General features: G+C 47.7%; 1 protein-coding gene across 1 annotated transcript in view; it reads right to left on the bottom strand.

The window, feature by feature from the left end:
• Positions 1-3,613: 3,613 nt before the first annotated feature.
• LOC142262561 (protein kinase C alpha type-like) overlaps positions 3,614-15,199 on the bottom strand; it is a 270,331-nt gene continuing 258,745 nt past the window's right edge. Inside the window, 3 exon segments of the mRNA XM_075332179.1 lie at positions 3,614-5,363; positions 11,037-11,177; positions 12,358-12,465. Of these exon segments, the coding sequence (XP_075188294.1) occupies positions 5,199-5,363; positions 11,037-11,177; positions 12,358-12,465 (414 nt within the window). The 3' untranslated portion in view covers positions 3,614-5,198.

The raw sequence follows: 15,199 nt of genomic DNA, 5'->3' as shown, positions 1-15,199 counted from the left end.
GCGTGTCTAGAGCTGCGCGGTCTGTGCTCACCTCATACAATGGAGGTGTGGTAGGAAGACAATAGTCCGTGCTGTCCCTCTACTCCTCTCTTCAGATAATACAGAATCTTGTCTGTCCTGAGCCTCCTTATTTATATCGACCGTTTCTCCTCACAGACCCGTCCTCTCCACAGCGTGTCTAGAGCTGCGCGGTCTGTGCTCGCCTCATACAATGGAGGTGTGGTAGGAAGACAATAGTCCGTGCTGTCCCTCTACTCCTCTCCTCAGATAATACAGAATCTTGTCTGTCCTGAGCCTCCTTATTTATATCGACCATTTCTCCTCACAGACCCGTCCTCTCCACAGCGTGTCTAGAGCTGCGCGGTCTGTGCTCGCCTCATACAATGGAGGTGTGGTAGGAAGACAATAGTCCGTGCTGTCCCTCTACTCCTCTCTTCAGATAATACAGAATCTTGTCTGTCCTGAGCCTCCTTATTTATATCGACCGTTTCTCCTCAGACCCGTCCTCTCCACAGCGTGTCTAGAGCTGCGCGGTCTGTGCTCACCTCATACAATGGAGGTGTGGTAGGAAGACAATAGTCCGTGCTGTCCCTCTACTCCTCTCCTCAGATAATACAGAATCTTGTCTGTCCTGAGCCTCCTTATTTATATCTACCATTTCTCCTCACAGACCCGTCCTCTCCACAGCGTGTCTAGAGCTGCGCGGTCTGTGCTCGCCTCATACAATGGAGGTGTGGTAGGAAGACAATAGTCCGTGCTGTCCCTCTACTCCTCTCCTCAGATAATACAGAATCTTGTCTGTCCTGAGCCTCCTTATTTATATCGACCGTTTCTCCTCACAGACCCGTCCTCTCCACAGCGTGTCTAGAGCTGTGCGGTCTGTGCTCGCCTCATACAATGGAGGTGTGGTAGGAAGACAATAGTCCGTGCTGTCCCTCTACTCCTCTCCTCAGATAATACAGAATCTTGTCTGTCCTGAGCCTCCTTATTTATATCGACCATTTCTCCTCACAGACCCGTCCTCTCCACAGCGTGTCTAGAGCTGTGCGGTCTGTGCTCGCCTCATACAATGGAGGTGTGGTAGGAAGACAATAGTCCGTGCTGTCCCTCTACTCCTCTCTTCAGATAATACAGAATCTTGTCTGTCCTGAGCCTCCTTATTTATATCGACCATTTCTCCTCACAGACCCGTCCTCTCCACAGCGTGTCTAGAGCTGCGCGGTCTGTGCTCGCCTCATACAATGGAGGTGTGGTAGGAAGACAATAGTCCGTGCTGTCCCTCTACTCCTCTCTTCAGATAATACAGAATCTTGTCTGTCCTGAGCCTCCTTATTTATATCGACCGTTTCTCCTCAGACCCGTCCTCTCCACAGCGTGTCTAGAGCTGCGCGGTCTGTACTCGCCTCATACAATGGAGGTGTGGTAGGAAGACAATAGTCCGTGCTGTCCCTCTGCTCCTCTCTTCAGATAATACAGAATCTTGTCTGTCCTGAGCCTCCTTATTTATATCGACCATTTCTCCTCACAGACCCGTCCTCTCCACAGCGTGTCTAGAGCTGTGCGGTCTGTGCTCGCCTCATACAATGGAGGTGTGGTAGGAAGACAATAGTCCGTGCTGTCCCTCTACTCCTCTCCTCAGATAATACAGAATCTTGTCTGTCCTGAGCCTCCTTATTTATATCGACCGTTTCTCCTCAGACCCGTCCTCTCCACAGCGTGTCTAGAGCTGCGCGGTCTGTACTCGCCTCATACAATGGAGGTGTGGTAGGAAGACAATAGTCCGTGCTGTCCCTCTACTCCTCTCTTCAGATAATACAGAATCTTGTCTGTCCTGAGCCTCCTTATTTATATCGACCGTTTCTCCTCACAGACCCGTCCTCTCCACAGCGTGTCTAGAGCTGTGCGGTCTGTGCTCGCCTCATACAATGGAGGTGTGGTAGGAAGACAATAGTCCGTGCTGTCCCTCTACTCCTCTCCTCAGGTAATACAGAATCTTGTCTGTCCTGAGCCTCCTTATTTATATCGACCGTTTCTCCTCAGACCCGTCCTCTCCACAGCGTGTCTAGAGCTGCACGGTCTGTACTCGCCTCATACAATGGAGGTGTGGTAAGAAGACAATAGTCCGTGCTGTCCCTCTACTCCTCTCTTCAGATAATACAGAATCTTGTCTGTCCTGAGCCTCCTTATTTATATCGACCGTTTCTCAAGAAAACACTGCTCTGTTCCCTCAAACCTCTCTCACAGATGTTTTTTCCTGGTTGTCATGGACACCACTCCCTTTTCCCAGCATTCCCTGGAGCTCCACAGCTACTTCCTGTTTCCTTTATACATTAATCCCGCTAGTTGCTGCTGATTCTATATCACACAGCTTCTATGGGTCACAATAAGACACAATGTAACAGCAGAATAGTGACTGCAGCTCCGGGGGTGACTGGAGGATAAGACACCATGTAATAGCAAAATAGTGACTGCAGCTCTGGAGGTGACTGGAGGATAAGACACGATGTAACAGCAGAATAGTGACTGCAGCTCCGGGGGTGACTGGAGGATAAGTCACAATGTAACAGCAGAATAGTGACTGCAGCTCTGGAGGTGACTGGAGGATAAGTCACAATGTAACAGCAGAATAGTGACTGCAGCTCTGGAGGTGACTGGAGGATAAGACACGATGTAACAGCAGAATAGTGACTGCAGCTCCGGGGGTGACTGGAGGATAAGGCACGATGTAACAGCAGAATAGTGACTGCAGCTCTGGGGGATAACACATGACATAACAGCAGAATAGTGACTGCAGCTCTGGGGGATAAGACACGATGTAACAGCAGAATTGTGACTGCAGCTCTGGAGGTGACTGGAGGATAAGACATGATGTAACAGCAGAACAGTGAGTGCAGCACTGGAGGATAAGACACGATGTAACAGCAGAACAGTGAGTGCAGCTCTGGAGGTGACTGGAGGATAAGACATGATATAACAGCAGAACAGTGAGTGCAGCACTGGAGGATAAGACACAATGTAACAGCAGAACAGTGAGTGCAGCACTGGAGGATAAGACACGATGTAACAGCAGAACAGTGAGTGCAGCTCTGGAGGATAAGACATGATATCACAGCAGAACAGTGAGTGCAGCACTGGAGGATAAGACACGATGTAACAGCAGAACAGTGAGTGCAGCTCTGGAGGATAAGACATGATATAACAGCAGAACAGTGAGTGCAGCTCTGGAGGATAAGACATGATATAACAGCAGAACAGTGAGTGCAGCACTGGAGGATAAGACACGATGTAACAGCAGAACAGTGAGTGCAGCTCTGGAGGTGCGTGGAGGATAAGACATGATATAACAGCAGAACAGTGAGTGCAGCACTGGAGGATAAGACACGATGTAACAGCAGAACAGTGAGTGCAGCTCTGGAGGATAAGACATGATATAACAGCAGAACAGTGAGTGCAGCACTGGAGGATAAGACACGATGTAACAGCAGAACAGTGAGTGCAGCTCTGGAGGTGCGTGGAGGATAAGACATGATGTAACAGCAGAACAGTGAGTGCAGCTCTGGAGGTGAGTGAAGGGTCTATTTATTACACATCCCATCATGCACTGGACACCAGACAGTTGATACAATAAGAGGAGTTTATTGAGGACATTGCTGGGTTACATGTATTGGAAGCTATAATGTCGGGGGGCCATCCACGATTATACCCCCCACTGTCCGCCTCTCTGTGCACACACCGCGGATTGTGCTCCACCCGCGACCGGAGGAAACAGTCAGAAATTCACAGTAAAATACTTCAGAGCAGGAAATCCTGGAAACCATCAGCAGCGGCCGCCAGGGAAGTGCACAAGAAATCCTGGAAACAGTCAGCAGTGGCCGCCAGGGAAGTGCACGAGAAATCCTGTAAACAGTCAGCAGTGGCCGCCAGGGAAGTGCATGAGAAATCCTGGAAACAGTCAGCAGCGGCCGCCAGGGAAGTGCATGAGAAATCCTGGAAACAGTCAGCAGCAGCTGCCAGGAAAGTGCACGAGAAATCCTGGAAACAGTCAGTAGCAGCCGCCAGGAAAGTGCATAAGAAATCCTGGAAACAGTCAGCAGCGACCGGTGACGGGTCACGTGAGCGGCAGCAGCAGTGCTGAACACTTCAATATCCCCCTCTCCCTGTGGCCCTACGTACATTATATACTCCACCGATACTCGCTGATAGTGTCCATGCACTTAGATCCCCAGCCACTGCTTGCTGACAGTTTGCAGGCCGGCGGCGGCGCTTGCTGACAGTTTCAAGGCCGGCAGACGCTTGCTGACAGTCTCCAGGGGCTCAGATCCCCCAGCTGCTACTTGCTGACAGTTTCCAGGCCGGTGGTCGCTTGCTGACAGTCTCCAGGGGCTCAGATCCCCCAGCCACTGCTTGCTGACAGTTTCCAGGTCGGCGCTCACTGACTGCGATTATTATGTCCCTCGATACATTATAATGTGATTATGGCGTTAATATGTCAGAGGATGATGGGAGTAGTCGTCCTGCGCTGCCGCTTCATATGGCAAATCTAACACTGACCGGTGCGGCCCCTCCCCCGCAGGACTCCGCTGGGAGGTGTAGTTCTCCTGCCTGAAATCAAAATAATGGAAGGCAGAGGATGCTGGGAGTTGTAGTTCCCCAGCTGCAGGGAGGGCGGAGCCTAAAAGTGCGCGGCGCAGAAATGAGCGGAAAATCTCTTTCTTGGCACAAATCTCAAAGGTGAATTGTCACAAAATAAAAATTTATTATTACTGCAAATTAAAAAACAAAATCTGGAGCAGAAAGTTCTAGAAGGGTCCGGACCCCGGGGGATCGGCCATGCAAAGCCGCGTGCACCGCCGTCACCGCGCAAAACAGCCGAAAATCGGGGATAAAAAAGGTAAAAAAACGGCGGCTCTGGGAGAAAATCTGTAGAAATATAGAAGATCTGGAACTTTCCGACCGAGAAAAACGGAAAAGAGAGGAAAGAAACATGCGCTAATCACCCCCACCCCAAGACCTCGGAGGGGGGCGCGTACCGTACCGCGGCCGCCGGGGGCCGGACCGCCTGCCAGGTCCCCGAACCCGGGCGCCCAGGACCCTCCAGGGCACAACATTCGCTTCTCATGATATTATAACCCCGGAATTTTCAGGATTTTCCGGATATTATTAAACATTTGAAATTTCCGGGCGCTGGCGCTGGGGGGTCAGGGCGCGCTCTGCAGGCTGGGGTGCACAAACTGCTGGTTAATGTAGGAGAAGCCCTCGAAGTCGGCCTGGTCAATGTTAGAGATGACCAGCTGGTCGGGGGGCGTCAGCACCGGCTGCCCGCGGGTGAAGAACTTGTCGAAATTCTCCGCTCCTTTACCGCACTGCGGGGAGAGAAGAGACAAAGTATCAGTGGCAGCGCGACAAGGCGCAACGTATCAGGGGCAGCGCAACAGGACACAATGTATCAGCGACAGCGCAAAAGGACACTATATCAGCGACAGCGCAACAAGGCGCAATCTACAGTGCCTACAAGTAGTATTCAACCCCCTGCAGATTACACCTGTGTATACAGTGCCTACAAGTAGTATTCAACCCCCTGCAGATTTAGCAGGTTACACATTCGGAGGTAACTTGGCATTGTGACATTTGGACTGTAGATCAGCCTGGAAGTGTGAAATGCAGCAAAAAAGAATGTTATTTCTTTTTTTTATTTTTTTTTTAAATTGTGAAAAGTTTATTCAGAGGTCATTTATTATTCAACCCCTCAATCCACCAGAATTCTGTTTGGTTCCCCTAAAGTATTAAGAAGTATTTCAGGCACAAAGAACAATGAGCTTCACATGTTTGGATTAATTATCTCTTTTTCCAGCCTTTTCTGACTAATTAAGACCCTCCCCAAACTTGTGAACAGCACTCATACTTGGTCAACATGGGAAAGACAAAGGAGCATTCCAAGGCCATCAGAGACAAGATCGTGGAGGGTCACAAGGCTGGCAAGGGGTACAAAACCCTTTCCAAGGAGTTGGGCCTACCTGTCTCCACTGTTGGGAGCATCATCCGGAAGTGGAAGGCTTATGGAACTACTGTTAGCCTTCCACGGCCTGGACAGCCTTTGAAAGTTTCCTCCCGTGCCGAGGCCAGGCTTGTCCGAAGAGTCAAGGCTAACCCAAGGACAACAAGGAAGGAGCTCCGGGAAGATCTCATGGCAGTGGGGACATTGGTTTCAGTCAATACCATAAGTAACGTACTCCACCGCAATGGTCTCCGTTCCAGACGAGCTCGTAAGGTACCTTTACTTTCAAAGCGTCATGTCAAGGCTCGTCTACAGTTTGCTCATGATCACTTGGAGGACTCTGAGACAGCCTGGTTCAAGGTTCTCTGGTCTGATGAGACCAAGATCGAGATCTTTGGTGCCAACCACACACGTGACGTTTGGAGACTGGATGGCACTGCATACGACCCCAAGAATACCATCCCTACAGTCAAGCATGGTGGTGGCAGCATCATGCTGCGAGGCTGTTTCTCAGCCAAGGGGCCTGGCCATCTGGTCCGCATCCATGGGAAGATGGATAACACGGCCTACCTGGAGATTTTGGCCAAGAACCTCTGCTCCTCCATCAAGGATCTTAAGATGGGTCGTCATTTCATCTTCCAACAAGACAACGACCCAAAGCACTCAGCCAAGAAAACCAAGGCCTGGTTCAAGAGGGAACAAATCAAGGTGTTGCAGTGGCCTAGTCAGTCTCCTGACCTTAACCCAATTGAAAACTTGTGGAAGGAGCTCAAGATTAAAGTCCACATGAGACACCCAAAGAACCTAGATAACTTGGAGAAGATCTGCATGGAGGAGTGGGCCAAGATAACTCCAGAGACCTGTGCCGGCCTGATCAGGTCTTATAAAAGACGATTATTAGCTGTAATTGCAAACAAGGGTTATTCCACAAAATATTACACCTAGGGGTTGAATAATAATTGACCCACACTTTTATGTTGAAAATGTATTAAAATTTAACTGAGCAACAAAACTTGTTGGTTTGTAAGATTTATGCATCTGTTAATAAATCCTGCTCTTGTTTGAAGTTTGCATCTTATCAAACCTGCTAAATCTGCAGGGGGTTGAAGACTACTTGTAGGCACTGTACATATTATAAATCTGCAGGGGGTGAAGACTACTTGTAGGCACTGTACATATTATAAATCTGCAGGGGGCTGAAGACTACTTGTAGGCACTGTACATATTATAAATCTGCAGGGGGTTGAAGACTACTTGTAGGCACTGTACATATTATAAATCTGCAGGGGGTTGAAGACTACTTGTAGGCACTGTACATATTATAAATCTGCAGGGGGTGAAGACTACTTGTAGGCACTGTACATATTATAAATCTGCAGGGGGCTGAATACTACTTGTAGGCACTGTACATATTATAAATCTGCAGGGGGTTGAATACTACTTGTAGGCACTGTACATATTATAAATCTGCAGGGGGTTGAATACTACTTGTAGGCACTGTACATATTATAAATCTGCAGGGGGTTGAATACTACTTGTAGGCACTGTACATATTATAAATCTGCAGGGGGTTGAAGACTACTTGTAGGCACTGTACATATTATAAATCTGCAGGGGGTTGAATACTACTTGTAGGCACTGTACATATAAATCTGCAGGGGGTTGAATACTACTTGTAGGCACTGTATATATTATAAATCTGCAGGGGGTTGAAGACTACTTGTAGGCACTGTACATATTATAAATCTGCAGGGGGTTGAATACTACTTGTAGGCACTGTACATATTATAAATCTGCAGGGGGTTGAATACTACTTGTAGGCAGTGTACATATTATAAATCTGCAGGGGGTTGAATACTACTTGTAGGCACTGTACATATTATAAATCTGCAGGGGGTTGAAAACTACTTGTAGGCACTGTACATATTATAAATCTGCAGGGGGTTGAAGACTACTTGTAGGCACTGTACATATTATAAATCTGCAGGGGGTGAAGACTACTTGTAGGCACTGTACATAATATAAATCTGCAGGGGGTTGAATACTTCTTGTAGGCACTGTACATATTATAAATCTGCAGGGGGTTGAAGACTACTTGTAGGCACTGTACATATTATAAATCTGCAGGGGGTTGAAGACTACTTGTAGGCACTGTACATATTATAAATCTGCAGGGGGTGAAGACTACTTGTAGGCACTGTACATAATATAAATCTGCAGGGGGTTGAATACTACTTGTAGGCACTGTACATATTATAAATCTGCAGGGGGTTGAAGACTACTTGTAGGCACTGTACATATTATAAATCTGCAGGGGGTTGAATACTACTTGTAGGCACTGTACATATTATAAATCTGCAGGGAGTTGAATACTACTTGTAGGCACTGTACATATTATAAATCTGCAGGGGGTTGAAGACTACTTGTAGGCACTGTACATATTATAAATCTGCAGGGGGTTGAAGACTACTTGTAGGCACTGTACATATTATAAATCTGCAGGGGGTTGAATACTACTTGTAGGCACTGTACATATTATAAATCTGCAGGGGGTTGAAGACTACTTGTAGGCACTGTACATATTATAAATCTGCAGGGGGTTGAAGACTACTTGTAGGCACTGTATAATCTGCAGGGGGTTGAAGACTACTTGTAGGCACTGTATAATCTGCAGGGGGTTGAAGACTACTTGTAGGCACTGTACATATTATAAACCTGCAGGGGGTTGAAGACTACTTGTAGGCACTGTACATATTATAAATCTGCAGGGGGTTGAATACTACTTGTAGGCACTGTACATATTATAAATCTGCAGGGGGTTGAATACTACTTGTAGGCACTGTACATATTATAAATCTGCAGGGGGTTGAATACTACTTGTAGGCACTGTACATATTATAAATCTGCAGGGGGTTGAATACTACTTGAAGGCACTGTATGTATTATAAATCTGCAGGGGGTTGAATACTACTTGTAGGCACTGTACATATTATAAATCTGCAGGGGGTTGAAGACTACTTGTAGGCACTGTACATATTATAAATCTGCAGGGGGTTGAATACTACTTGAAGGCACTGTATGTATTATAAATCTGCAGGGGGTTGAAGACTACTTGTAGGCACTGTACATATTATAAATCTGCAGGGGGTTGAAGACTACTTGTAGGCACTGTACATATTATAAATCTGCAGGGGGTTGAATACTACTTGTAGGCACTGTACATATTATAAATCTGCAGGGGGTTGAATACTACTTGTAGGCACTGTACATATTATAAATCTGCAGGGGGTTGAAGACTACTTGTAGGCACTGTACATATTATAAATCTGCAGGGGGTTAAATACTACTTGAAGGCACTGTATGTATTATAAATCTGCAGGGGGTTGAATACTACTTGTAGGCACTGTACATATTATAAATCTGCAGGGGGTTGAATACTACTTGAAGGCACTGTATGTATTATAAATCTGCAGGGGGTTGAATACTACTTGTAGGCACTGTACATATTATAAATCTGCAGGGGGTTGAAGACTACTTGTAGGCACTGTACATATTATAAATCTGCAGGGGGTTGAATACTACTTGTAGGCACTGTACATATTATAAATCTGCAGGGGGTTGAATACTACTTGTAGGCACTGTACATATTATAAATCTGCAGGGGGTTGAATACTACTTGAAGGCACTGTATGTATTATAAATCTGCAGGGGGTTGAAGACTACTTGTAGGCACTGTATATATTATAAATCTGCAGGGGGTTGAAGACTACTTGTAGGCACTGTACATATTATAAATCTGCAGGGGGTTGAAGACTACTTGTAGGCACTGTACATATTATAAATCTGCAGGGGGTTGAATACTACTTGTAGGCACTGTACATATTATAAATCTGCAGGGGGTTGAAGACTACTTGTAGGCACTGTATAAGCAGCAGCGCGACAGGACGCAAAGTATCAGCTGCAGCGTGACAAGGCGCAATCTATAAGCGGCAGCCGATGGAGCAGACACAATGTATCAGATACAGCACAACATTCCTCTGCTCTTAAAGGGGCAGCACACAACTGGAGCTCAGACATAACGGGATTATATATATCCCCCTCCTCCGGCCCAGCGGTGGCAGATCACGAGGGGAGTGACGGGGCTGTGATCACACCTTAGCTTTATATAGAGGCACGAAGAACACATCACATCCGCGCAACTCCGGGGGTGAGCGGAGGAAAACTGACAGACGTCATCTGCTGCACACCATGTGCTGCGCTCCAGTCACAGCCAGAGCTGCACATCACGTCTATAGTCCAGTCACAGCCAGAACTGCACTCCACGTCTGAGTGTTATTGGAGCGCAGCTCTGGGTGTGAGTAGAGTTCAGGCTCACAGTCTGAGATTGGCCCCCATCGTCAGCCCGGGGCCCCTGTATCTCACCATCAGCCCGGAGCCCCTGTATCTCACCCGGGGTCCCCCCCCATCATCAGCCCGGAGCCCCTGTATCTCACCCGGAGCCCCTGTATCTCACCCGGGGTCCCCCCCCCATCATCAGCCCGGAGCCCCTGTATCTCACCCGCGTTCCCCCCCCCCCATCATCAGCCCGGAGCCCCTGTATCTCACCATCAGCCCGAAGCCCCTGTATCTCACCCGGAGCCCTTGTATCTCACCATCAGCCCGGAGCCCCTGTATCTCACCCGGAGTCCCCCGCCATCATCAGCCTGGAGCCCCTGTATCTCACCATCAGCCCGGGGCCCCTGTATCTCACCCGGAGCCCCTGTATCGCACCCGGAGCCCCTGTATCGCACCCGGAGCCCCTGTATCTCACCATCAGCCCGGGGCCCCTGTATCTCACCCGGAGCCCCTGTATCTCACCCGGAGCCCCTGTATCTCACCATCAGCCCGAAGCCCCTGTATCTCACCATCAGCCCGGGGCCCCTGTATCTCACCCGGAGCCCCTGTATCTCACCATCAGCCCGGGGCCCCTGTATCTCACCCGGAGCCCCTGTATCTCACCATCAGCCCGGAGCCCCTGTATCTCACCCCCTGGGGCGCTTACCACTTTTGGCTTGAATGGTGGCTGGATCTCGCGGTTCTCCAGCTTCTCCCAGTCGATCCTCCTGAAGAAGGCGTGCTCTCGGATGTCGCGCTCGCCCTCCAGCCCGCAGCCCAGGCGCTTCACTGGGTGTTTGGTCATCAGCTGTGAAAACAGGAGAAGGTGGGTGTGCGGCTCGCCCCGCGGGGCATAAAGCAGGTGGTTGTGCGGCTCGCTCTATGGGGCATGAAGCAGGTGGGTGTGCGGCTCGCTCTATGGGGCATGAAGCAGGTGGGTGTGCGGCTCGCTCTATGGGGCATAAAGCAGGTGGGTGTGCGGCTCGCTCTATGGGGCATAAAGCAGGTGGGTGTGCGGCTCGCTCTATGGGGCATGAAGCAGGTGGGTGTGCGGCTCGCTCTATGGGGCATGAAGCAGGTGGGTGTGCGGCTCGCTCTATGGGGCATGAAGCAGGTGGGTGTGCGGATCGCTCTACGGGGCATGAAGCAGGTGGGTGTGCGGATCGCTCTACGGGGCATGAAGCAGGTGGTTGTGCGGATCGCTCTACGGGGCATGAAGCAGGTGGGTGTGCGGATCGCTCTACGGGGCATGAAGCAGGTGGGTGTGCGGATCACTCTTCGGGGCATGAAGCAGGTGGGTGTGCGGATCACTCTACGGGGCATGAAGCAGGTGGGTGTGCGGATCACTCTACGGGGCATGAAGCAGGTGGGTGTGCGGATCGCTCTACGGGGCATGAAGCAGGTGGGTGTGCGGATCACTCTACGGGGCATGAAGCAGGTGGGTGTGCGGATCACTCTACGGGGCATGAAGCAGGTGGGTGTGCGGATCACTCTATGGGGCATGAAGCAGGTGGCGCAGGATAATGTATGGGGACAGTTGGAGGCCGCGCACATGTCCAGGTCACCGCAGCATCGCCAGCACCCACAGACCTGAACACCGGCGAAGTGCAAAGGGAAGAAAGAGTTAACCCAATGGCTGAGCATTGACTGGTTTCTATGGAGACGCAGCGACCGGCCAGCGGAGACGCAGCCCGTCACCAGGAGACACAAAGTAACAAGAACCGCAGCGAGCGCAGGCCCCGGATCCCACCTCAATACAGGGGGGCCCAGACTGGTGCAGTGCAGCAGCCCCTCAGCTGTGCGCAGCAACCCCTCAGCTGTGCGCAGCAACCCCTCAGCTGTGCGCAGCAACCCCTCAGCTGTGCGCAGCAACCCCTCAGCTGTGCGCAGCAACCCCTCAGCTGTGCGCAGCAACCCCTCAGCTGTGCGCAGCAACCCCTCAGCTGTGCGCAGCAACCCCTCAGCTGTGCGCAGCAACCCCCTCTTACCCCTTTACAGATGGACACGGCCTCCTTGGACATGGACTTGGGATACGAGACGTTGTGTTCCATGATTGACTGGAAGAGCTCATCCTCATCCTCACCATCGAAGGGCGGCTGCGGGAGAGGACATGCGCCATTGTGAATATGTATATATCTATCCATACACTACAGAGGAGGACACTGTATACATATATATCCCTACACTACAGAGGAGGACACTGTATACATATATATCCCTACACTACAGAGGAGGACACTGTATACATATATATCTCTACACTACAGAGGAGGACACTGTATACATATATATCTCTACACTACAGAGGAGGACACTGTATACATATATATCCCTACACTACAGAGGAGGACACTGTATAAATATATATCCCTACACTACAGAGGAGGACACTGTATACATATATATCCCTACACTACAGAGGAGGACACTGTATACATATATATCTCTACACTACAGAGGAGGACACTGTATACATATATATCTCTACACTACAGAGGAGGACACTGTATACATATATATCCCTACACTACAGAGGAGGACACTGTATACATATATATCCCTACACTACAGAGGAGGACACTGTATACATATATATCCCTACACTACAGAGGAGGACACTGTATACATATATATCCCTACACTACAGAGGAGGACACTGTATACATATATATCTCTACACTACAGAGGACACTGTATACATATATATCTCTACACTACAGAGGAGGACACTGTATACATATATATTCCTACACTACAGAGGACACTGTATACATATATATCCCTACACTACAGAGGAGGACACTGTATACATATATATCTCTACACTACAGAGGAGGACACTGTATACATATATATTCCTACACTACAGAGGAGGACACTGTATACATATATATCCCTACACTACAGAGGAGGACACTGTATACATATATATCTCTACACTACAGAGGACACTGTATACATATATATCTCTACACTACAGAGGAGGACACTGTATACATATATATCCCTACACTACAGAGGAGGACACTGTATACATATATATCTCTACACTACAGAGGAGGACACTGTATACATATATATCTCTACACTACAGAGGAGGACACTGTATACATATATATCTCTACACTACAGAGGAGGACACTGTATACATATATATCCCTACACTACAGAGGAGGACACTGTATACATATATATCCCTACACTACAGAGGAGGACACTGTATACATATATATTCCTACACTACAGAGGAGGACACTGTATACATATATATCCCTACACTACAGAGGAGGACACTGTATACATATATATCCCTACACTACAGAGGAGGACACTGTATACATATATATCCCTACACTACAGAGGAGGACACTGTATACATATATATCTCTACACTACAGAGGAGGACACTGTATACATATATATCCCTACACTACAGAGGAGGACACTGTATACATATATATCCCTACACTACAGAGGAGAACACTGTATACATATATATCCCTACACTACAGAGGAGAACACTGTATACATATATATCCCTACACTACAGAGGAGGACACTGTATACATATATATCCCTACACTACAGAGGAGGACACTGTATACATATATATCCATACACTACAGAGGAGGACACTGTATACATATATATCTTTACACTACAGAGGAGGACACTATACATATATATCTCTACACTACAGAGGAGGACACTGTATACATATATATCTCTACACTACAGAGGAGGACACTGTATACATATATATCCCTACACTACAGAGGAGGACACTGAATACATATATATCCCTACACTACAGAGGAGGACACTGTATACATATATATCTCTACACTACAGAGGAGGACACTGTATACATATATATCTCTACACTACAGAGGAGGACACTGTATACATATATATCCCTACACTACAGAGGAGGACACTGTATACATATATATCCCTACACTACAGAGGAGGACACTGTATACATATATATCTCTACACTACAGAGGAGGACACTGTGTACATATATATCCCTACACTACAGAGGAGGACACTGTATACATATATATCTCTACACTACAGAGGAGGACACTGTATACATATATATCTCTACACTACAGAGGAGGACACTGTATACATATATATCTCTACACTACAGAGGAGGACACTGTGTACATATATATCCCTACACTACAGAGGAGGACACTGTATACATATATATTCCTACACTACAGAGGAGGACACTGTATACATATATATCCCTACACTACAGAGGAGGACACTGTATACATATATATCCATACACTACAGAGGAGGACACTGTGTACATATATATCCCTACACTACAGAGGAGGACACTGTATACATATATATCTCTACACTACAGAGGAGGACACTGTATACATATATATCTCTACACTACAGAGGAGGACACTGTATACATATATATCTCTACACTACAGAGGAGGACACTGTATACATATATATCTCTACACTACAGAGGACACTGTATACATATATATCCCTACACTACAGAGAAGGACACTGTATACATATATATCCCTACACTACAGAGGAGGACACTGTATACATATATATCTCTACACTACAGAGGAGGACACTGTATACATATATATCTTTACACTACAGAGGAGGACACTGTATACATATATATCTCTACACTACAGAGGAGGACACTGTATACATATATATCTCTACACTACAGAGGAGGACACTGTATACATATATATCTCTACACTACAGAGGAGGACACTGTATACATATATATCCCTACACTACAGAGAAGGACACTGAATACATATATATCCCTAC

This window comes from Anomaloglossus baeobatrachus, unplaced genomic scaffold, assembly GCF_048569485.1.
Source record: "Anomaloglossus baeobatrachus isolate aAnoBae1 unplaced genomic scaffold, aAnoBae1.hap1 Scaffold_248, whole genome shotgun sequence".
Lineage (NCBI taxonomy): Eukaryota > Metazoa > Chordata > Amphibia > Anura > Aromobatidae > Anomaloglossus > Anomaloglossus baeobatrachus.
Note: the sequence above shows the minus strand (reverse complement) of the source record. Positions and strands in the feature narration are given on the sequence as shown.